Raw genomic sequence first — 22,458 nt, 5'->3', positions numbered from 1 at the left:
CACGCCCAGCCGGAGCCTCTTCCTCTCCGCACCTGACCTTGCCAGCACCTTCTTGGCACAAAGGCTGATTGCCAGGACAGGAGCGAGGAGTGTCAGGGAAGTGCTCCTAGGTCAAACGCTGCACCTCGCCATCACCCCCTCCTCACTGCATGTCCAGCTCTGTTTCCGCCAGAACCCGCTGCCTGGGCTTGGTGGGTCGCTGGATTCTGGAGGTTGAACTGGAGCAGAGCGAGGAAGCATTCGCCCCCAGACCCACAGCCCTACCCCGGCTTGGCTTGGGGAGCGATTGCTGGGACAGTGGAAGACATCCGGCCCCTGGGCACATCTGTGATTGTCTCCTCTGGACCATTCGCCGCTGTCGAGAGCAGGGGCGTATGCAGCGCAGAAGAAGGCTGTGGCTGGCATACTCACTTGTCTGGCTAAGTTTGTTAACAAGCCAGGTCTCCCTGCACTGCGCCAGCTTTCCGCCTCCTCGCTCTGGGCTAAAGGCACGGCAGTGGCAGGAAGAGCATGGTGCCTGAGAACAGCAGGGCCAGTATTAACTCGGCAGCAGTAGCTTTGCACCCCGTCCTCTCCCTCCACAGGGCAGGCTGGCTGCCCCCAGCACAATCTGACCCCTGTGAGGCAGGAAAAAGAAGGGCTGTCAGTGCTCAGGCCCAGATCCTGGCAGCCCTGGAAGGGTCCCCCCCAGGGAAGGATAATGCAGCGTGCACTCTAGTGGTGGGGACACACGCACTGGTGGGTGAAATGCATTCTGTAAGAGCCGGGCATGGCGCTCCTGAGATCCAGCTGCTGGAAGCAGACACTGAAGAGAGTTGCAAACATTGCCCTGGTCTAGGGCAGGGGCAGCCAATGCCCTGTGGCCGGCCACCTTATGTTGTGGCAAGAAGATTTTTAATGAGTGCAAAGGCTTCTAATGGAGGGGAAATTAGCAACTCTCATAGTTCATATCTCTGATGTTTACAGAGCTACCAGTGTGTTCTTCTGTCCAAAGTTCGTTTGTGATGGTTCCCTCCTGAATGGCTAGATTTCCTGTAGCAGTGTTTTGTTTTGTTTGGGGTAAGATTACTTGCCACTAGGCTGTGTTTGAACCATTTCCATTCACCCCCCCGCCCCCTCTGACTGCCCATCACCTCCCCCCTCCCCAAGTCCAAATGAGATGAGAGTGTTAAAAAGCTCTCATGGCTGGTTATGATAAACTAGCTAAAAATGCCCCCTCCCTCCCCCAACCTACTCACCCCACAAAGCTTTTTAACCTGCTTTTTTTCTACTACAAAGTAGATTCCTACCAGTAACTGTACCAGGGAAAGGCGCTGATGCCTGGACACTGGGGCCACTGTTCACTCCTCCCAACAACACTGTCTGCCACAGACGTGATTATGCAACAATTTTGAGCAAGTTGTGAAAGCTCCAGTGAAATACATACTAAGGCAGTGAAGATGTGGGGAATAGACTAGGGAAAACCGGAAGCATTTAAAGCTATTTTGCCTTCATGATTCTTGGTTTGTTATTTTGTGATACTCAATGAACCGTGCTGACCTTTTGTAGGAGCGTTTCTGGCGTCTGTAGCCAACACGAATCACATTTACTTTGTACTCTGTGTGTATTTGTTTTTGTTTTCTGTGTTTTAATAAATCCTTTAAAAAAAGGAGTCAACAAAAATGTTTCCCAATTATTTTTATTGTTACAGCCTCTGCAGCAGAATGGAAATGGGCCAATGACGGGCTGTAGGCAGCTCGGGGGGGGGGTCTTCAGCCCCCACGAGTCACTTGAAAACGCAGTAGGGTACCAAGCAGTGCCACGAACGCATATTCAGGTAGGTCTGACACAATCAGTACAGTAAGAGCAGGGCTGCTGACCACCAAAGGACAATGTTCCACCCACCCTTTCATCTCTGTCAGTACGGCAGGAGGCGTTTCCGCCTCCAGGAGACAGCAAGCGTGCTCTGGGTGGGTACATGCCTGCACAGGCTCTGGCTTTCACGCTCTCACAAAAGGGAGGGAAAGGCTGAGAGTTGCTGAAATTCCCTTCCTCCAAAGGCTCAGCACCCTGGTGGTTTCTGAACAGCGCATTAGCAGAAATACAGGCACCATGCGCTCACCTCTGAGACGATTGATCACCTGGGTTACAGGCTGAAGGAGCCGAATTATTGCCATGGCCTGGAAAGCTGCTGGGCGCAAGGGGGCGTGAGAGCTGAGCTTGAGCAGGGCCTGCAAACAGCTGTTTCTGCAGCCTCAGTGCGGAGAGGGGTGATGGCTGCTTCCCCTCCGGGGACATCACGTCTTGCTCGAAACATGCAGCCACAGGAACCACTTGGGGACCTGCAGCGCTAGGCTGGGATTGGAGAACAGGGGAAGCCACATGATGTGCCCCAGTAAGGACCCCACAGGCATAGGGAGGCACTGTTATGGGATGGTGCAGGATCCCCCCGGTGGGATTAATGCAGCCCAGACTCCCAGCAGCTAACGGCTTCGGTCCAAAGCAGCCAAGGAAACCCTCCTACAGACACATCAGGCTGGCCTTTTATTTTGTCATACCATAAATACAGTAGCTGAATATCAGTCGCAATCATCATTCAGCAGCACAATGCAGTCAGCTGGCTTTGCCTATCGTTTATGCAGTTAGAGCTAATGTAATAATCACAGTCCTAGATCCGTCTCTCTCTCTCTATATACATATAAAAAGAAAGCGCTTTATTTACATACAAGGATTGACTGTAAGACAGGACAATAACACAGCTACTGGGGGCAGCGGAATTTTCCATGGTAAATAGCAGGTCTCGCTGCCAGGCGGCGAAAGCACAGTAGCACACACAACAGCCAGAACTCACCTGCTCACCCACGTTACACTCCTCGTACACAGGAACCAGAGAGACCCCTCTGGGGTAGGACATGGAGGCTCAGACCGGAAAAGTCCTTGAACAGCTCCGGGACGGGACGCTCAAGGGCCACAGGAGCAAGCGTTGGTGGCTGGGGGTGGTTCCTCCCCCATTTTCATTTTGTATCGTAACGTTCACATGAACAGGTGCAGCCCCACACCGTGCCCCCTAGGGACGCTGGGGCTGCAGGTAACATTAGACAAGCCAGACAAATAACAGCCGCTAATGTGCAATCGTAGGCAAGGCTGAGTCACCACCTTTTACACTCCCTGCCGGGGAACTTTCTCTGCCCATTCCTTACGCTGGGGAGACCTGAACCCCCCCTGCCACCGGGGAGCAAGACCAACACCCTGCGCTTTCCTGCAGCATTTCTGTTTGGGGTTTCACACCACCACCAAAGGCAATTACTCCCTGACTAGCCTACTCACCGCGCCAAAGGGCAGCAGTGGGCCCTTTTGCAGGGCCCAAAAGCCAGACGGTTATTCGCCTGCTCACAGCAGCGGGCTCGCCCATTCCGTGTAAATATATATTTACACTGGGTTAGGAACAGGCATCCTATGCCCCAGGGAGCAGAAGGACCAGGGGTGTGCGGGGGAGGGTTGCAGTCATCAACCCCTTGAGTCAGTTCTTGAAATGCAAGTGCAGAGCCGAGCGTCACTGACTGACGCACTGGCCCAGCGCTGGCAGCAGGTAACGATGGCGTTTGGTAAAACCTGTGTGACCAACTTGCTCACCCCCGGGCCCGAAGGACCCTGCGTGGCCTCTGGAGTCAGTAGTGAGGCCTGGAATACAATGGGCTGGTCACGGCTGGGCAGGACTGCCGGCCATGGCATATGGCCAGGCTCTGTCCGGGGTGCGCAGACTGAGGAAGAAATGGCCATGACCAACACTTGTGTAACATTAGCTCCTTGTTTCTTGTCTGGTATCAGACTCGGCCACGCCACACGGGGGCTTAGTTATTGCCAAGAAGTAAATAACAGGTTCTTTACAAACCAAAAAAGCCCCAAGTCTCCTGCTGGTCCCAGCCCTCTCTGCTAGTGCAGTGCCAATGCAGTCAACAGCGTCTGCGTTTCCAGCAGGAGAGCAGGCCTGATTCCTGCCATGCTTTATGGAACAGATACAAATGGCAGGTAGAGCAGATGCTGACGCTGGGATTGGAGTCCTCAGAGCAGCATTCTGGGCCATAACCAGGGACTGATTACAACAGGGCAGGGTCTGGGGCTGGATGGTGATGGGGGAGCAGGAACAGCAGTGGCTAGGCAAGACGGCATCGCGCACGTTAGTCGTATGGCCCTTTGGTTGCACTGTATCTGGGCACCAGTGAGGTTACAGCCAGGGCTGAGGGTTCAGACCCCTGCTGCAGACCAGCAGAGTCACAAGCAGGTGTCATTCATAATCTAATTTGCAAAGTCAATCAGGAATAAACTGCACTGGTGCAAATCACAACTTGTTTATCTGCACTGGGGATTGAGCCAAGGCCGCTACCCCCGGACTGGGAACGGAGCTGACACAGCCCGAGCCCACACCACCGGCTGCAAAGAGACCGGGTGGGTGGGTGGGTGTGTGTGTGTGTGTGTGTGTGTGTGTGCAGAAATGCCTTTTAAAAAGGAGCAAGACAAAAATGTTCAGAGCAAATCAGCTTTCCACGAGGTAGCTGGTTCTCCTCCCACTGCAGTAACCTAAGGTGTTGGGAGGAGACAGCCGAGGGCTGTTTTAAAATGCCTTAATGGAACCAGATCAAGCCCTGCCAATAGATGTGGGTGATTTGTTTGTGGGTTAGGTCAGTGCTCTGATCCTGTTGTGCTAGAGAGGTTTGTGAGACCCACGTACACACACACACAATCTCTGCACAAATGCCAAACAGGCACTGCTTGGGTAGTGCCAATTAATTCAAGAAATGCAAGGGCATTTTCAGAGCAAGTTCCTAGCTCCCAGAGTGCTGCCGGGGAAAGAGAAAAAACGGAACAGAAGCACTAATATTTGTAAAACCTAAATAAATGCAGTCAGAGTCCTGGAAAACGTTAACCCCTGCCAGGGAACAATGATTCCTCACCACCGTTGCTTTATCATTGTTCATAAGTATTACTCGGCCTTCTCGGTGGACAATCCATATTAGATAAGTGCTGGAATAATTCTGCACCCTAAGGTTAGCAGAAACCTAACCACATGGTAGACTACAGATAAGATTCTGTTCCAAGTTCCCAAGAGCTATCCCCTTGTTATCTATGCAACAGTTATGAGAAAATACTGCCAACACTATACCAAAAATTGAAGTATGCGATTACTACAGTAATGCAAACTTCTGTGGCTTTTACATCTCAGACCACCTAGTGTGAAATGGCTTATCCTATAGCATCTTATTTACAGAAGCATCCTAAAGGGATCCCTATAGCCAACAATGAAATGCAGCCACCTCTAGGGTGAAAAGTGGCATCCGTTTAACAGCACTAGCAATGCTACCTATGAGTTTAGGACAGGAAATGAATATGTATTTGTTGACTGTTATATCAAGTTGACTCAGTGGTTCCACAACATTGTAACAATTAGTTAATTCCTGAAAAAGTCCCCTCCTTTTTAAGATGGGATTAATCTTTAATGGAAATGGGGACGCTAGCAGTCTACCAAAGTAATTCATCTGGCAAGCGAGACCAAGCTATGCGCTGCTCAACTGAATATTTCCCTCAGTGATAGCTGTGCACATATGTCAGCACTGAAGCAAGTACCTACAAATGCAGTCTGAAATTTTAGGGGAAAGTTGGTACCATATTAGGGAGCAGCCCACACAAGTCAGGCATATGAAACAAGAATAATGATTTTGTAATGTACAAAAAATATTTTTTTTTGTTTGCAAAGGCAAAAGATTCTCAAAAATATGCACTATAGCTGTTCAGTCCAGTGTGCAGTATCCACATTACTGAGCAGCACCTGGCCACAGACCAGACACAGCCGCAAGTCTGGTGGTTTGAACTCCTTAGTCCCACATCCTTGCTCATTACCATCATTTATTATGTGCAGCTGGTAACGATGCTCCATGATTGTCCTCGGAACTCATGTAAACTAAATCCCTGTCTGCCCTGCTCCTTTTAAAGGAATGACTGGCTCAGGCAGGTCGAGAGGTTGCTTACGAAATCTCTCAGATTCTGGGTGTTAAGGAAATCAAGCATCTAAAATTAAAGCCGAATGTTTCCTGGACAGATTAATTGAAGGTCTCTGCTCTCTTTCATACTAAGCAGTTACACTGTTTTACATGTACAAGACTAAACATTTACAACTAATCTGCAGTTTAAATTGAGAACCTAGACCTGAGTGAATTACAGAGGAAATAATGAAACCAGCAAGATGTTCATGTTAAAATAGCACTGCCTGCTAGAGAGAAAAGCACTAGCACGGTGAGGGAGTCAAAGCCACAAACTGCATCCTGCACTCTGTCCTCAGCAAAACGCCCAGGAAGCCCACTGAGGCCAACAGGCGCTTGGGCTGAGGACATAGCCTGTTCATAGGGAGAGAAAGCCCCTTGACTGGAACTGAGTGGGCTCAGGCCTTGTGTGATTAGCAACACCACCTCGGAAGGTCAACCAGGAGGCACCAGAAAAATAAAAAAAGCACTGTGACAAACCCCCCCCAGTCCCAGTGTGGGCCTTGGGGAGGCTACCGAATCGTGGCGCATGAACTCTTACACCTGCTTGCCAACAACTTGGCTGATTCACTTTGAATACTTCAAAAAATACAATCTTCTCCAACAGAAATCTATACAGAGCGAACTGAAGAACAGAACCAGTTAGGAGATGCAAGCAGTACTCTCGAAACAGCTGTTTCTAACATGCCTAGATGGTTACCACAGACAGTCCTCCACACTCACATTAGCCAGAGCATTGTAAAGCCAGCATTGCTTTTGGAACAGAGACTATAATTCTTCCAGTTAAATGGTGTATGTGTCAGATCTGAATATTCAAGCACATTGTATAGGAGCTGGAATTAACAAAAAGCAATGATATTCTGTGTGTGTTTGTGAAAAAAGTAGTTTCTTCTTTTAAAAAAGGAAGCACAGAGGCCAATCATCTAGGGTAAAATCACAGCTCTGGCATACCCTTCCCAATCGGTGACTCTTCTTGCATTCAAAATAAATGTTACATAATAAGCATATGTCATCTTGCAGCAACATTTTAAACAATTTCTCTAACACATCTTGCCATGTTGTATTCTTTTGATGCCAATCACACTCTTCACTTGGCTTCAGTAAAGCTTAAGCAAGCAAACAGAAGGCTAGGAGTTGAGAGTGAGTCCAGAGGGACAGTAGGCACAGTTAGGATCTGTAGTCCTTTTTGCTGTATGGTTTATTGCCCAAAATACTATCAATCTCGTGTATAATGGAAGAGGACAATTTTGGAAGAACCTGTACACAACAAACATACAAACAAAATCAGCATGTAAGTCAACGAGGAAGTTGTTTCAAGGTACCTAACAACCTGCAAGCTTTGAGCTGTCAACATACCCCAAAGCCAGCAGAGGAAAGTGATCACTGGCGGAGTTTAAGCAGGTATTAATGACAGCACGTATTATCAAGATGCACAAGATGCTCATTAATAAACTGTATTGACCAGCAGGCAACACTAAAACCACCTATATCCTCACTTGTGACAGGGACCAGCAGGGGCTGATTGATGTAGTGATGGTCATGAGCTTCCCTGTAATCACAAATTATAGCATGGAAAAAAAATACTGTAACAGGAGTGACCGCTTTGGAAAACAAAGGTAAACAGGAAAGCAAATCAGCCAAAACCAACAGCTGAAATACATGCTTAAAGAAATAAAACACGTGGATGTGAATTCAAGGCGTTATTGGTTCCTTCAGTATCATGTACCATTTGCTAGCTAGAAGGGTTGATGGCTTAAACAACCCATCAACCCTTCAAGTTTTCAGAATAACTTTGGTTCACTGAAAGAACCTGTTACAGGAAAACATGTGATTTGTTAAGGGCCCGATCCAAAGCTCAACTGACAGCTCTCATGAAAGCTGATCCAAGGACTCTAAGACTTCGACTTGGTGTCATGGCTCATAAGCCCCCTCTTACTAAATTAGCCCAATGTAGTAGCCCTTGTTAATATCTGCAACACTAGTGCAGCTGCAAGACACATCCTACCTTGCACTGCTCTATTACAACAGTTGCAATATGGTTAATTTCTTTTTAACGCTATAAACGCTATAAGGAGTTAGTTACTCTCAAACTCTGAACAAGCCAAAGATCATGCCTTCATTTGCCTGGCTGTATGTGGGAACTGACCTGTATTGCTCCGATATTCTCCATTAACTGGTCTGCATTGGAAGCGCCTAGCAAAACGGAGCTGACTCCTTCGTTCCTCAGGCACCAGGCTGGAGTGACAGAAAGGGTTAGGGGAGCTCAGTCCAGGGGGTTCACTGCGGAGCGCACACGTCATTCTTTACATCCATAACCAATGCAGTGGAGAGCTGCAGAAGCAGCTCTTCATTCTCTGGCCACACCTGGCCAAAGCGTCCAGAGAGTGGAAGCTCTCACTGCACGGCGCTGTGTGCGTATACCCCGTAGCATGCTTAGACGGTCAGGAGAGGCGGGCTGGGTGGGGGAGATGTGCCCAGGCAGGGAAGGCACCGCGGTTAGGCTCTCTCTGGCCATGCAGGCTGGTCTTTCCCTGCTCTGAAGCAACTGAGCCAGACTCCACCTGCCTCAGGCAATGACTGTCTCGGGGCGATGGTGGGTATTGAAGAGAGGAAGCGAAATTCCTGTCTCCTCAGAGCAGCTTTTCATTCGAGCAGGCACAAGAGAGGCAAGGAGCTGGGTCGGACGGTCTGGAATTCGGTATCAATGCCAGGGAATGATGCTATTCTTATCCAGTGCCCCTGTGCTGCATTCTAGCGACAAAGGACAGGGGGACGATCTCTCTCGCTCTGTGTGTCTCGCAGTCCGCTTACCGATGGCGAGCTGTGGCAGGGTGCATCCCAGGCGCTCTGCAATGGCTTGCAGCTCCTTCAGCTTTGCTTGCTGTCTTCTTCCCTCTTCGCTCAGGATCTTGTCTTTTAGCCACTGGTATCCCTTTGAAAAGAGGCACATTGATGGAGAGGGGAAAGAGTCCTTAGCATCTGCCTCTTCCCCAGCCTGCTTCTAGAGAGGGTGCATCACCGGCTGGGGACGCAGACTGATGCCGGCACTCGCTTGGGACCCAGGCCAGCTCCCACTGAAAGCAATGGAAAGGTGCTTCTGGGAGTCAAGGGAGTTTGCCCAGAGGCCAGCGCGGGGGGTTCTGCCACTTGAACTTAGTGTCACAGACACGTTTGGAGTTGGCGACAAGGAGGGAACAATCCAAATGGAAATGGGGTTTATTCTGTGTGTGTTCTATCGCTCCGGCATACGGTCAAGGGACTTCCCATAAATCTTCAGGGCTATACTACAAAGATATCAAGGATTCTGAACAGCCCCCCAAACCCGTGGCTTATGCACAAGGAACATAAAGCGAAGCAGAGTTCTAGCACAGAGATCTCGGTAACGGGGTGACCCTCACACAGGAATGCTTAGCACAAGAACCAGAATGTGTGAGGTCTCCCAGTTGTGACACGGCAGCAAAATTAAACACACCCTTGCAGCAGGCGGCTAATTAAAGGTAGATCCCCTCCGACACTATATTAATGCAGGTGCAGAATTCATTGAAATAGGAAACAAAAAATATACAAGGGGGGAAATAATGTGTTTTGCCTACAGTGCCTGTCCTTCAATGTGGGGTAGGGCAGCTCACCAGAATCAACACTCTCAGCGGCCCTCATATGATCCTGAAACCAAACTAGCCTCAACCAAGGAGACTATGTACTGGGAGGCAAGAGGAAAAAAAACCCATACTGGCTGCAAGATAAAACCTCAGATGCAAGGGGTGAAAAAGAGACACCGTTCCACCCACCCAGTATCTCTCGCACTTCAGCACCAACCCATAAATCATGCTGCAGCCTCTTCCTCACCTTCAGCGATGCTCTAGAGTAAGGGGGGATTCCACCATCATATTTTCCAGAAACAATTCCACAGGCCAGCGGGGACCAGGTCATGGCGCCAACCCCTGAGAAGAGAGAGAATACTTACTGAGGGCACTGCAGGTTCCTGCTGACAGCCGGGGGGGGGGACGACAAAAATCGAATCCTTCCCGGCCTATCAATATTATATGTCATTAAAGCCCCTCCCTGCTAAGACAACACAGATGTTTCCAAAGGATACGATCTCCTTTGTTTGGTTTATTTAGTGAAGCAGTTTGAACAGGAGACACATTTGTCTGTACCCTGGAAGCCCATCTTTGTGTAAAGGGCTAGACAGACCAATCCTCTTCTACTTTACAAATGGGCCGTATGCCAGCGATGCACAGCACAGGCTTGGCCAAGGCAGCTCGGAAACCTCCAAGTAAAGCGAAGAGTGAAACTCGAGAGAAGAGTTGTCAAGTCTGTAAATGACTCAGCTTTGACTTTTAAGAGGAAGATGCCTCCTCTCTCCTGTGCTCTCTGGCTGTTTTATACTCTTCAGAGGTAACGTGTGTGTGTGTGTGTGTGTCTCTGTGTCTCATGCACACACACAAGGTTTGTCCAGCTGCATCAGGGGTTTGGGCTCTGGGCCTCAGCACTTAGAATTTCTTTCCTAATTCCAGGCTGCTTTTTCTGATTACGATATAAATACATAATCCTGTAAGAGGATTTCAGCCAGAGCAGAGACACCGAGCGACTTGGCATGGCCCAAATAATGCCAGGTTAAGGTGTGCAACAGCCACTCCAGGGCACTCAGAAGTTAAACAATTACCAAAGCCAGTGGCTTCGACTCGGCATGATGCTCACACACTGGGCTAGCAGTGTGGAGGAGACCCCAGCAAAAGGGCCATGTCACCAACTCAGCAGCAGCTTGGCCTGGCCAGAGCTTTGATATTCAGATGGGGCTAGATCCCGCAGCGTGATCCCCCTTTGCTGTGGCAGAGGCTGGGACAAGCATGGCTTTGGGGTGACAAACAGGTCTGACACGGCTGCTGAGATTTATTTTCCCTAAAATTATGACTTTTCCCCATATATTAGCACATTTATTCAGTTTTTTAAAAACTATTTTTGTATGTTTTAAACAGCAACACCCCCCCAGCGCCCCAGGAATACGGGGCCTCGTGCTGACGTGGCATGTTGTACGTGCCAAAGGGACACGGTCAGCAGTGGGGACTCAGAAGAATGCTCCCCGGAGCCGAGTGCTGGGCCGGGACACCCCAGTCTGCTGTCAGGGAAACAGCCGCAGGGCCCCCGATGCAGCACTCTGACTACAGCTGGGCAGGGTTTTTTTAATTTGCCAAAAAGAGGCAGTTTTGAGGCAACAAAAGCATTTGCGAAGTTGGGGCGAATTCAGCAAATTGTTCCGACTTTGTTCCAGAATTTTTGTCCTCTCTTTTATTGAAACTGATTGTTTCAACATTTCCAACACAAACCGTTTCAACATTTTGTTTAGAAAAAAGCATTTGTTTGACCCCAATTAAATCTTTTCAGTTTTTCGTTTCGACAAGAAAAAAAATTATTAAAAAAAAACCAATCAGGGTTTAGCTTTGAATTTTTTCTGGATGTTTTTGGTTCAGCCACCAAACTAAAAAAAAATCACCTATTTGTTCATCCCTAATTCTCGCCTCTCTACAGACCCTAGGAAGAAGCGAACATGAACCAGAGAAAGACTTACTAATCTTCAAAGACACCTGTTTGAGAAGGGGAGTAAGTGTGGTGGAAAACATGACGGCTGAGTAAAGCACAAGCCCAACCCTTGCGAAGTTCAGACCCAGGCCTGGATTGGAGCCGTGGGCTTGGGCGTCTCTCTAGATTGCAATTTTTATACTTGGCCCATGTGCGCAATGCCCCTGGGCCAACCCCAACCCTCCTCAATGGAAAACAGGGGCCTGTTGCCAGATTACTGTTCCATTGGGAAAGGCAATTCTAGACACAAAAGCCAGAGGTTGGGCATTCCAGGCAGCTGAGCTGAATATCCACAGACCCTTTATCACAGGACTGAGCCTCTCGACTCCTGCTCCCTTCCCTGGGAGCGCCCAGCTGTGCCCCCAGCCAGCCTCGGAGAACGCGTAAGGCTCGGGGGGAGGGGGGAGATTTGTACCGATCTTGTGAAAGAGCTCAGGGAGTTGCACCTCCACCTTCTCCCTCTGGAACATGTGGTACTCGGCTTGCTCACAAATCGGCGGGATTAGGTTAAACTGCCGTGCCACTGAGTAAGCTTCCTGCAAGCACAAAGATAAATGCAAATCAGCATCATCCCCCCGCTTCCTATTGGGCAGGGCTGCCCCATGCTCTCCTCCCGGAGCAGGGCGAGGCCTCTAGGTCATCCCCACGGCACTGGGGCTGGGACTTCCGGCAACCCCGCCTGGCTGGTGAAAGGGAGTAAAACCCAGGGACATGGAGAGAGTGGCCACTGCAGAAACAGAACTAATTTGTTCCTGTGGCTGACGGGGACCCAGGGCCTTGCCGAACAAGCAGGGACTGGAGGGCCCAGTCCTATGGGAGATTCGCCCATTGGCAGGCCCCAGTGGGGACTTTGCCTTTGATTTTAAAGGGCACGAGCCAGGCTCTGGGGTCTCTGACTCCAAATGTGGTGCCCACACTGAGCCTGAGAGGTCTGTATGTGTGGAGCGTTCCGGCGCTCTGCTGCTGGGCGTGCGCTGACACATGCTTTAATGCCAGCGTAGCCACCGCACGACCTGTCAAAATTCAGCTGGAAGGGGCTCGAAAAGGCCCAGATTGGCCCCCAGGGCTCCTGTGATGCTGCCTTGGAGACAGAACTTTGTGTCAGCCCCCATGTCTCTAACTGTATGTTACCAGGGAGACGGTCACATTGAGAGGAAAAGGCGACTGGCTGGAGAATCTCAAGTCAAAGGATTTAGCTAGAAATCATGTTAATTCACCCAAAAGTTGGAGCAGATTGAGCCAGCAGATCACACGGAGCAGGGAAGTGCCAGAGGGGGACATCTCTCACTGAAGCGGCTCAAACCAGTGAGGAGAGAGAAGGGGGGGGGGAAAGCTGGGGACTCCTGTGACAGCAACGACAGGGATACCCCGCTCAGGTGTCCTCCTCGCTGACCCCAACATCTGCACCCGCAGAAGCCGTTACCATGGTGCCTCTGAGTTTACCTCCTTTCCCGGCCAGGGAACCCTTTCCCCCTACGGCACGAGCCTGACACACTCCGATGAGTCGTCCTATCAGATCTAAAAATAATTACGGCTAAAATACATCTGCAAGCAGTCGGCTCCTGACAGCTCCTGTCTAATTAAATCACCATCAACACAGCACTTCCCCCCCAAAACGCCACAGAGAGGCACTTTGCGCTGGCGACTGCAGTCTGCTCGGCCTCTGCTCAGCATCAGCAGCGCACAGATCATTTATTTATGGCATATCTTCTGGCGCTTGCATTTCAGCAATGGGAACGCACGGGCATGCATGCGCCCAACACACACAGACACACACAGTACCATGATCTCCATGGAGCTCCAGCGCGACGTTCCCCAGTACATGGCCATTCCCTGGTTGATAACATGGGTCATTGCTCTCACCGTCTCTGTTAAAAAGGAAGGGAAGGCAAGGAGGGAGACATGTCAACCTGGCACGCAGGGCTGGGGCTATTCAGTAAATAAAGGCTATGACACCAAAAGGAAAGGGGGGCTTTGACTGTACAGACATCTTGCAAGCAGTGTACTTCCAGACTTCAAACTTGGAGACAGGAGTTTTACAAGGAAATTAAAAAACAAAACGAACGAACAAAAACCAAAAAGCCAACCCACAAGAGAGACTGCTCATGAAATCATTTCCCCATATTTATTACTTGTCCAAATCTGTAAAGAATAATCGAATGCAAAAATAAACAAACAAACCAACAACCGCCAGAGATTGGGTTGGAAAGGGACCTTTTTTATGGGTGCTTGTGCTGAAATGAGGGTGAGAAGAAACAGAGGAATGTAAATTATGATGCCATAAGAATTGAGTTTTGTTTAGTTAGTTGCTTTTTGGAGAATAATAGGATTAGCCTAGAGGAAAATAACCATTTGCAATGGACCAGCGAAACGTAATGAGGTCACAATCAAACAGGTGAAATGCAGTACACAGAGTGGTGGAAAACAATGTCCAACTTCACGGATGTTCACACTCTCCTATGAGATGGGGATGGACAGGAGCCACAGGATATATCGCACCCATGTGTGGGGGAAAAATAGCATCTTCAAGGTCCTACAAAAAACAGACCTGAAGACTGGGTTTTCCATCTAAACAGAGGAAAACCAGATCAAATCCACCAGGATGGAAGAGCTGTCACAGGAGGGGAGACATTAAAAAAACCACAACAAAAACAGTAGGAACGTTTCTGGGAGACCAATTTCTTTGTGGAGCAGGGCTAGACTCCTTGTGTGTGTGGGTGGGAGGGGGATAGTTTGGAAGAGGGATCTGGAAACAGCCCAATGTTTGTGCAGTTCCCAGCACCTTCCAATTTTGCTTCTGGGCATCATTGCTCTACTGAACTGAGAGGTATGAACCCAACTCCCAGGTCCGTTCAGAACTCCCTGTGCAGTGACAGACGAGCTGAAACACTACCCCCGAGCATCTGGAATCAGCAGATTTCAGAGACTGAGGAATACAGGACGAGCTGGGACTGCTGGATGTTAAGGATGGTTAAAAAACCCTCATCTCCAGCTTTGCCCTTATAGTTTAGCTGCTGTGAACTTCAGAGATTACTACTACTAAGAAAAATTCATCATTAGAAAACATCCATTAGCTATGAAAAACCTAGAGGGCAAATTCTGTCTTTAAAAAGACTTATGCAAAGCAAATATTGCAGCTGATTGTAGGAACCCATTAAGTTAGTTTGGCCGCATGGTTAATACTGCATCTAAAAACAGCTAAAGTTCAGATTTTTCTTTTTTGAGGGTTGTCACTGTGATGGTTGGTCGGCCGTCCCTGTCTTTTCCAAAGGTGCTGAATGTATGTAGTGGATCCTGCAGGGGATGTCTAGAAAAGGCAGCTATAAGAATACATTGCTTGCAAGGTTGGTTGCAAATGTTGCGGTATAAAGGAAAGATTGCAAACAAGTGTTTCTAAAAACAATCCATTGACGGCCTGAAAAAATAAACCCGATAATAATATCTAATTCAGTGTGATTATACACATGCGCACACACTCACTCAGACAAAAGACAAGTGTGTATGTATCCCAGTCTTCTGTCTGGTTGAAGGTGGGAAGCAGACAATGCTATGTGTTTGTCTAAGTGCAACGCTAAACATGCTGGAACCTAAAAAAAGAGACCAAGACTGTGAAACCTGAGGCTCCTCAGTTGACACTAGCCCAAATGTTTTAAACGGCTACTGATTTCGGGTGCTTTGAGGCAGTTAGGGCCCGATTTTCAGAGGCACAGAGCACCGGCAGCTGCCCATATTCAGCTCCTGGGATAATCAGCACTGGTATCTCCAGCTGGGACAACCAAAAACTCAACTGGCAGTTTCCGAACTGGTGCGAAGATGCTTTGTCCTTTATTAGACTTGGAGTCGCACTGTTCAGCACAGGTTCAACCGCCCCGTTGCTGACACTGACCCTCAGCATCTGGTAGTGTAAAAACAGGCTTGAGAAAGCAGCAGAGAGTTGGAACATGCAGTTCTGTCCTGGTCTCCACACCCCCCATGGGCTGCAGCCTGCAGATTGCAAACTTCTCCTTGGACCACAAGACACAATCCTTCCAAAGACGCTAATTACATTTGCAAAGTCACAAAGGGGGCAGAGCTTCGTTAGGTGGTGGCTTCGTTAAGCTATGTTAGTAGCTGCCGCCCAAGAGTGCTCAGCAGCGAGTTCTCTGTTCATGGTAACACCCAACTAGCCGTTATCGCAGTCAGCCCTGTGCTGGTCTAAATGTTTCTCTCGTTTCCTCACAGCTGCTTTAGGAAGCGCCGCTGAACAGGTTTAAAATAGTGAAATCAGAGAGAATATTTTTCAGTCTCCAAAAACCTCATTTCTGGGCTGAGACCCAACGTGGAAGGTTTCAGCTCCGAGGAAGGGATCGTTAGGAAATTCTGAGCATACAGAAGCAGGAGGATGAGGAAAGTCCAAATGTCAAGAGCTCTATAGCTTGGACTTTCATGAAGAGAGACTCAGATTAGCAACCAGAAGCAAACAATTCCTGGAAAGGCCATGTAAACGCCTTGATCTGGCAGGAGTGTGCTAGGCATTGGGTCAAGGGTCTGGGGCAAACCCTGCTCCTGCCGCCCAGTCCACGTAGCTGGAGTCTCCATCGGGGCAAGCACAGAGGAACCCTCCTACGCCAAGACACAGGGGATGAACACTTGACCTTACTGAAGTCAAGGGGAGTTTTGTCATTAACTTTGATGGGGCCAGGATTTCACCCAGTCTCTGCAGCTGCCACAAGCCGCGAGTATTTAAAGAAAATACATTACACACACACACACACACACACACACGATGCAGAGTAACAAACGCAAATAACCCCAATCTTCTTTAACCCTTGTTCTCCTTTCTCCACAACCTTCCCCTTGGTCTCTTGTCTGAATGTAGGCAAATAGAAGATGAGGTCTCTGCCCCAGTCTAAGCCGCTATGCACATTCATGGTACTGCATTAGCAAAAACTGCCATCCCCCCAATTTTGTTTCTCTGAGCTTACATTAAACCAAGGCTAGGTCTACACTACCCGCCTGAATCGGCGGGTAGAAATCGACCTCTCGGGGATCGAATTATCGCGTCTCGTCGGGACGCGACAATCGATCCCCGAATCGACGCTCTTACTCCACCAGCGGAGGTGGGAGTAAGTGCCGTCGACGGGAAGCCGCGGAGGTCGATTTTGCCGCCGTCCTCACAGCGGGGTAAGTCAGCTGCGATACGTCGAATTCAGCTACGCTATTCGCGTAGCTGAATTTGCGTATCTTAAATCGACCCCCCCCTGTAGTGAAGACCTGCCCCAAGGAAAGAGGTGCCAGAGAGTCTGAGACTCAATCTGCCAGTTAACATGGGAATTTATTGCTTAACTTCTAGGTGTTAGTCAAACTGCTGCTGCCCCGTTCTGTCGCTGCCTTTTCTTTTCTTTTTTTAGAAACACTGTCAGGAGTCCCTGTCCAGGCTCTCCAGCCAAGTCTGAACCATGCAGGCTGAGTTTGAAGCCAAGGCATAAACTCATGCCAAGGAAAGAAGCAAAAAGAAAAAGTCACACCAGGCTTCACATGGCCATCACATGCACTGACAGAATGTGACAGTTTAGCTAAGCGCTGGGCTTGTGCAAACGAAAGTTTTCCATAGAAATAAAATCTGGCAGGTCGGTAGTACATCTTGCACAAGATCACAAACCATGACAAGGAGGAAGACCAGCCCATCATAAGCAGAGAGAGCAATGACTGTCAGAGCTGGGCAAAATGGGCATTTCTTACGTCACTGGAATAGGCTCAGCAGGTTGCATACAGCTGGTGTCACATTTGGTCATTAGCTGTATTCCAGTTGCCCCTTTAATTTAAAAAAATCCCATTGGCACGGAGACTGGAGCCTTATTTTCCCAAGTTCCAGACACTAATGCTTGAATAACCATATTAAAAATGTACCGCAAGTGAACTGCAACAGGCGTTCAGTTCAATAATGAACAGGAGCAAGAAGACAGAATGCTTTGTACCTACTGTACATATTCATAGCTGGGGCTGTAAAAAGTTAGACTGGCTGGATATATAACCAGCCAATTATTAGCCTTTTGGTCCCAACCTAGTGGTGGTAAAGGGATGCACCCCAGTGGTAGCAGCTCCCCGTGGGAATCTGACTCTGAACAGGGCTGAAAACTCTGCCCCGTTATTTTAATGTAGTCTTTAGTCAAAATTTGCCACGACAGGGAGCGCAGTTACACAGAATTTTGCCCAACCCTAGTACATGCTCATTAAAAAAAAAAAAAAAATCCAACCACATTCCTTATGCAAGACCAGGCGCATTAAAAGGGGTGAAGAAATCAGCATAACATATTTCAGTAACTGACTAGACTAACAACTTTGGTAACCAATTCATTCAACTTACCAGACAACTGTATTTTCTGATGCTAATGTAAACTTTAAGGCCCGTGGTGTGGGTTGAGTGCTGGTAAGTGGACAGTCTTGTGGACTTTAAAACTTCTGGGTGAGGAACACCACAACCTGCTTGTTCTCCCCTGGACTACTGATTTGTTCACCCTGATCCCTGAACTGCTCTCCTCCAAGATCACAAGCATGTTAGGAACAGGTACCATGTTATTTTAATGAACCAACAAATTAGGCTTTAATGCAGAATTTCAAACTGAGGGGACCTCCTGTCATACAGACAAGCATAGCAGAAAATGGCACGTCATGCACTGAACAAAGGAAAGGAACAAAAGAATGAAGTGACATGAATCGAGGGAAGAAGAACTAATCACTATGTTGCTTTTTTCTTTTTACTTGCAAGATGTTCTCAAAGGCAAGGGGGGTTTTTTGTTTGTTTTCCTTTGTGCATTTTATGGAGAAGTTTGCCACGGGGGAAAGGAAGTCGTGTAAATAAAAATACAGAGTCTGTCCCATAAAATGCTGTTTGGACACAGAAGTCAATATTCGGACTGCGGGTACGATGTACCTTCTATGATGAATGTTCTTGACTTGGAAGAACTAAATGGGTCCCCTGGTGATAAAAGAAAGATTTAAAGAGACCAGAGTTTACAACTGCTGGCATATTACAATGAACGGCATGACAAAAGGGTCTGGGTCTGGAGGAAGAATAGCCCCCTATCAAAGCACCATTAACACAGTCTGTTCCAGAAGCAGAGCGCATCCCGAGAAGGCCCCGTCACATGGGGATGGAGGGGGATTGAGGTTGCAAAAGATTTTTGGTTGGTTTGTTTACATATGCTGAACGTATTAACACATGAAACAATTGCTACATAATGGAAAACACACTGCAACTAAAAACCCGTCACCAAAATCATGATTAAAACATTCAAAACATCAAAAAATAAAATGCAATGAAAAATTCAGACCTGATTTGACTAATAAGATGTTAAACTACAAGGAATTAACAGTTCCTTCTTAGAATGGGTGAGTATGTAATCCAGAAATGGGACAGGCCATGAAATGAGAAAAGTTAGATCTGTTGCAGAGGTACAAACTGCTAGCACAGCAGCTTGAGAAAATTATTATAATGATCGTAACCCTATTGCTGATTGTATTATCCTAGAACCTAGGAGCACCAGTCATGGACCTGGGCTCTGTCGTGCTTGGCAAACACGGAACGAAAAGGGAGATAACGCAGCGAGAATCATGTATTTCCAAGAGTCCCAGTTCAGCCTGCAGCACAAACCCCAAAGGGACAAGGACAGCATCTCATTCAGGCCTGGGACGCCTAAGCATAAGAGTTTCCCCATGACACCAAGCAAGGGGGAACGTCCCCTGAGAAGTCCTTTGACTGGTGCCTCTCTATTACACTTTGCTGGGGGAGAGAAAGAGGCTATTCTGAAAATGATTTGGCGGCCCACGGCTAGCGCTCCTACTCCCCAACGCTATACTCTTTAGAAGTCACTCCCTACTTCCGGACGCGAATGGTGAGACGGCGGCTAGTCCATCAATCTCAGCTGCCTGCTGACCAGTACCCGGAACAGAAACAGGCTGTTCGGGAGAAGCTGGCAGCAGAACCTACCTTCCATGGGTGTGTTGGGATCTGGTCTGTTAGCAAACACGACATCCACGTACTCTAACTGCAGCCGTTCTAAGGAAGCCTTCAGACCTGGTGATGAGCAAACAAGGACAAAAGGCCATCAAGCAGATTTCCCCTCTGAGCACCCTGCTTCGTTACCTCCGAGCACTTTGCAAACACAGGCTTGGAAGAGCTGCACTAACGCTCTTGAGATGGTGCCCTGAGGCCTGGCGATCACAGCTTTGCTGAGGCTGTCCCAGAGCGTTAAGAGCACCGCGACCCACATCTGCGCTAGAGGGCTGTGCTGTGCCCCATGCTCCGTGGAGAGCCCCAGCTCGCTGCTGCCCCAGCCCCAGCTTTCACAAGGGCTGGCCACTCACTAATGAACAGAATGAAAACCATCTCGGGGAGAGCTGCAGCACTGGTGACTCTAAAATGTATCCAACCGCTGCCCAACGGGGGCCAGTTGCCAGGCAATTTGAAGGACACTTATAATGACTCTCAGGGAAATATTCAGCTCATTATTAACAATAACCACCAGCACGTGCCTCTCCCCCACCCTGCTCCTTCTGCCAAGCCAGGAGGTTGGTGTCTGCAAGGCACTCTGCAGTGCCATTAATGCCATCTCGGCAGGACAGCACACCCACAGCTTCCTGGGCAGGTGTGTGAGAGCCGCTGGGACACGGCAAAGCAGCCGCTGAAGCAGCCCAAGGATGGGCTCAGCTGGAGCCCTGTCGAAGAGCGTTGGTTCCTTCTCCTGAATGGGAACGCCCCAGGTCCCAGTTCCCGCAGACTCTCCCACCGTAATATACAGGAGCAGCAGATAGGCCCCGATCCAGCAAAGCACATGGTTAAGCATGTGAGTAGTTCCATTCAGTTAAATGGGGATACTCATGTGCTTAAAGTTAAGCACGTGCTCAAGTGCCTTGAAGGGTCAGGATCATGTACAGCATTAAAGCAGGTGTGCTCTCTCTCACCTTCTATGATGTGTTTTCTGGAGAGTCCCCTCTCAGTCTCTGCTCTGAAAAACAACAGGCCCAGGTTAGCAGTGTCCAGTACAACTAGGACAATTATGGCGGTGGTGAAATTAGCCTGTATTACTTACTTTCCTCCCCAGAAGATTTTGGTTGTGATGACCAGGCTAGAGCGCCTGCGAAGAGAAACAGAGTCACTGCATAAAATGTACCAAGCCAAGGTTCCCTTCCGCCCTCTGTGCTCGTCTGGGTGCCCATCCCAACACTTAGCACCCCAAGGCAAGGCTTGCCCACAGCTTCCAGTTATGCAAATACCCACGGCACTTCCCAACTCATTGGTCTGTGAGAGGCAAGTGATTTAGCACCAAGCACTGCAGGGGCACAACCAGGATAATTCTATTGACTTCACCATGGAGTTACTGCTGATGTACCCCAGCGTAAGTAAGGTTAGTGATCTGCTCGGCTGTTTGATCAGAAGCCTTCACTAGCACAGATCAGGAGTGTTATCTCTAGGACCCTCCTCACCTTGGATGATCCTGGGGTTAAGTCTTTGGGTGAGATTGTCAAGAGTGCGATCCGTGTCTGAAAATCACGGAGGCACCTGGGAAAGTCCCAGCTTTGGGTCTGGCCCTGTAGCCCAAAGTCACTTTGCTTCAGGGCCATCCAGCAGGCTATAGCATGGCAACTACTAGGAGAAACTGCTACCAGCTCCAACTACTGTGAACTTACTGAAACAGCTGCTATGGTCCTGGAGCCTACTCCAGACTTAAGAGGGCTGTTTGATTTAAGAGTCCAAACATTTTTGTTCAGGCATGCAAATAACGCCTTTTCAGCCGTGTCCATGACCACTAAAACCAGACTATATACAACACTCATTGTGCCCACGTTACGCTACGGTTGTGAAACATGGGTACCGACAAACATCCAGAACCAAAGCTGCCAACTCTGGAAGTGCGGCGTCTGCGCCACATCCTAGGCCTGACAAGGCTGGACAGACGAAGAAATGATGACATCTGTAGAAGACTGAAAGTGCAGTGTGTGACTGCAATCATCAAAAGGCTCCAGCCACAGTGGGTTGGCCATGTTGCTAATATGACCGCCTAAGACTGTTCTTTATGGGGAATGCATGGTGAGAGCGGACAGGAACGGTCCCGGAGACAGTGGCGAAACAGGGCATACAAAACTACGCAGGCAACACCCCAACAGGCTCAAATGGCATCTCAAAGCAGACATGGACCAATTTGCTCAGGACCTGGGTGCTGGAAAAAGAAGAGGATGATGTGCCAAAGAGCGCCTCCTAGCACTGACAGGAGAGCTCCTGGTGGGATTTGCTAATAAGTCAATTACCTTTAATTACTGGGAGCTGCAGTCACATGGTAATTAATGCAAAGAAACAATCTCGGGGGAACAAAATGACAAGTATAAATAATTGAGTGGGAAAAATGTACCCAATAACCACTGACTGGGATGATAATTGTGGCATTCGGGAGGGAAGGATTTACAGACTTTCTGACAATCCTACTATGATTAATGATTCATGCCCAACTGCAGTGAGCTGGTATTTGAAATTGCTCTTCCTTGTGGCTTTTACAATTTGAGATCATTTCGAACACCTCCCTGAAGAAACGCCACTCTGCTCTGACCCAGCCAGGACAGGGGAGAGGTGCCAGGCTGTGATGGACTGACGAGCCCTGCTCATCTCCATCAGGAAAAGGAATGGAGATTTAGCAGGGGAAACACTGAGATTAAGAGACCTTTGTCTGGCATGCACCTTGGGCCCCAGAGCTACCAGAAGACTGAATGCCAGCCATAAAGAACGGCATTATTATTTCATGCCGATACAACCACCTAGAAGGCAGAAACTCTCTTTATTCGCAGGAACAAGTCCAGGACAGGCAGCAGCAGTAAAAGATTCTCCTACCCT

The 22,458-nt window shown here is 48.7% G+C and overlaps 1 protein-coding gene across 3 annotated transcripts in view; it reads right to left on the bottom strand.

The window, feature by feature from the left end:
* Window positions 1-7,181: 7,181 nt before the first annotated feature.
* The window catches only part of KCNAB2 (potassium voltage-gated channel subfamily A regulatory beta subunit 2), a 51,239-nt gene continuing 35,962 nt past the window's right edge, over window positions 7,182-22,458 (bottom strand). The window contains exons 6-15 of one of the 3 annotated variants that reach the window (XM_065421189.1): window positions 20,666-20,710; window positions 20,538-20,581; window positions 19,564-19,650; window positions 18,508-18,552; window positions 13,377-13,462; window positions 12,010-12,130; window positions 9,861-9,955; window positions 8,826-8,946; window positions 8,161-8,249; window positions 7,182-7,271 (exon numbers count right to left, since the gene is read on the bottom strand). In XM_065421189.1, the coding sequence (XP_065277261.1) occupies window positions 7,182-7,271; window positions 8,161-8,249; window positions 8,826-8,946; window positions 9,861-9,955; window positions 12,010-12,130; window positions 13,377-13,462; window positions 18,508-18,552; window positions 19,564-19,650; window positions 20,538-20,581; window positions 20,666-20,710 (823 nt within the window). The remainder of the gene's footprint in view (window positions 7,272-8,160; window positions 8,250-8,825; window positions 8,947-9,860; window positions 9,956-12,009; window positions 12,131-13,376; window positions 13,463-18,507; window positions 18,553-19,563; window positions 19,651-20,537; window positions 20,582-20,665; window positions 20,711-22,458) is intronic. The other 2 variants (XM_065421190.1, XM_065421191.1) reach the window with 2 other exon arrangements.

Source organism: Emys orbicularis, chromosome 22 (assembly GCF_028017835.1).
Source record: "Emys orbicularis isolate rEmyOrb1 chromosome 22, rEmyOrb1.hap1, whole genome shotgun sequence".
Classification (NCBI taxonomy): Eukaryota; Metazoa; Chordata; order Testudines; family Emydidae; genus Emys; species Emys orbicularis.
The sequence above is the reverse complement of the archived record's forward strand: the minus strand, read 5'-3'. Positions and strand labels throughout refer to the sequence as shown.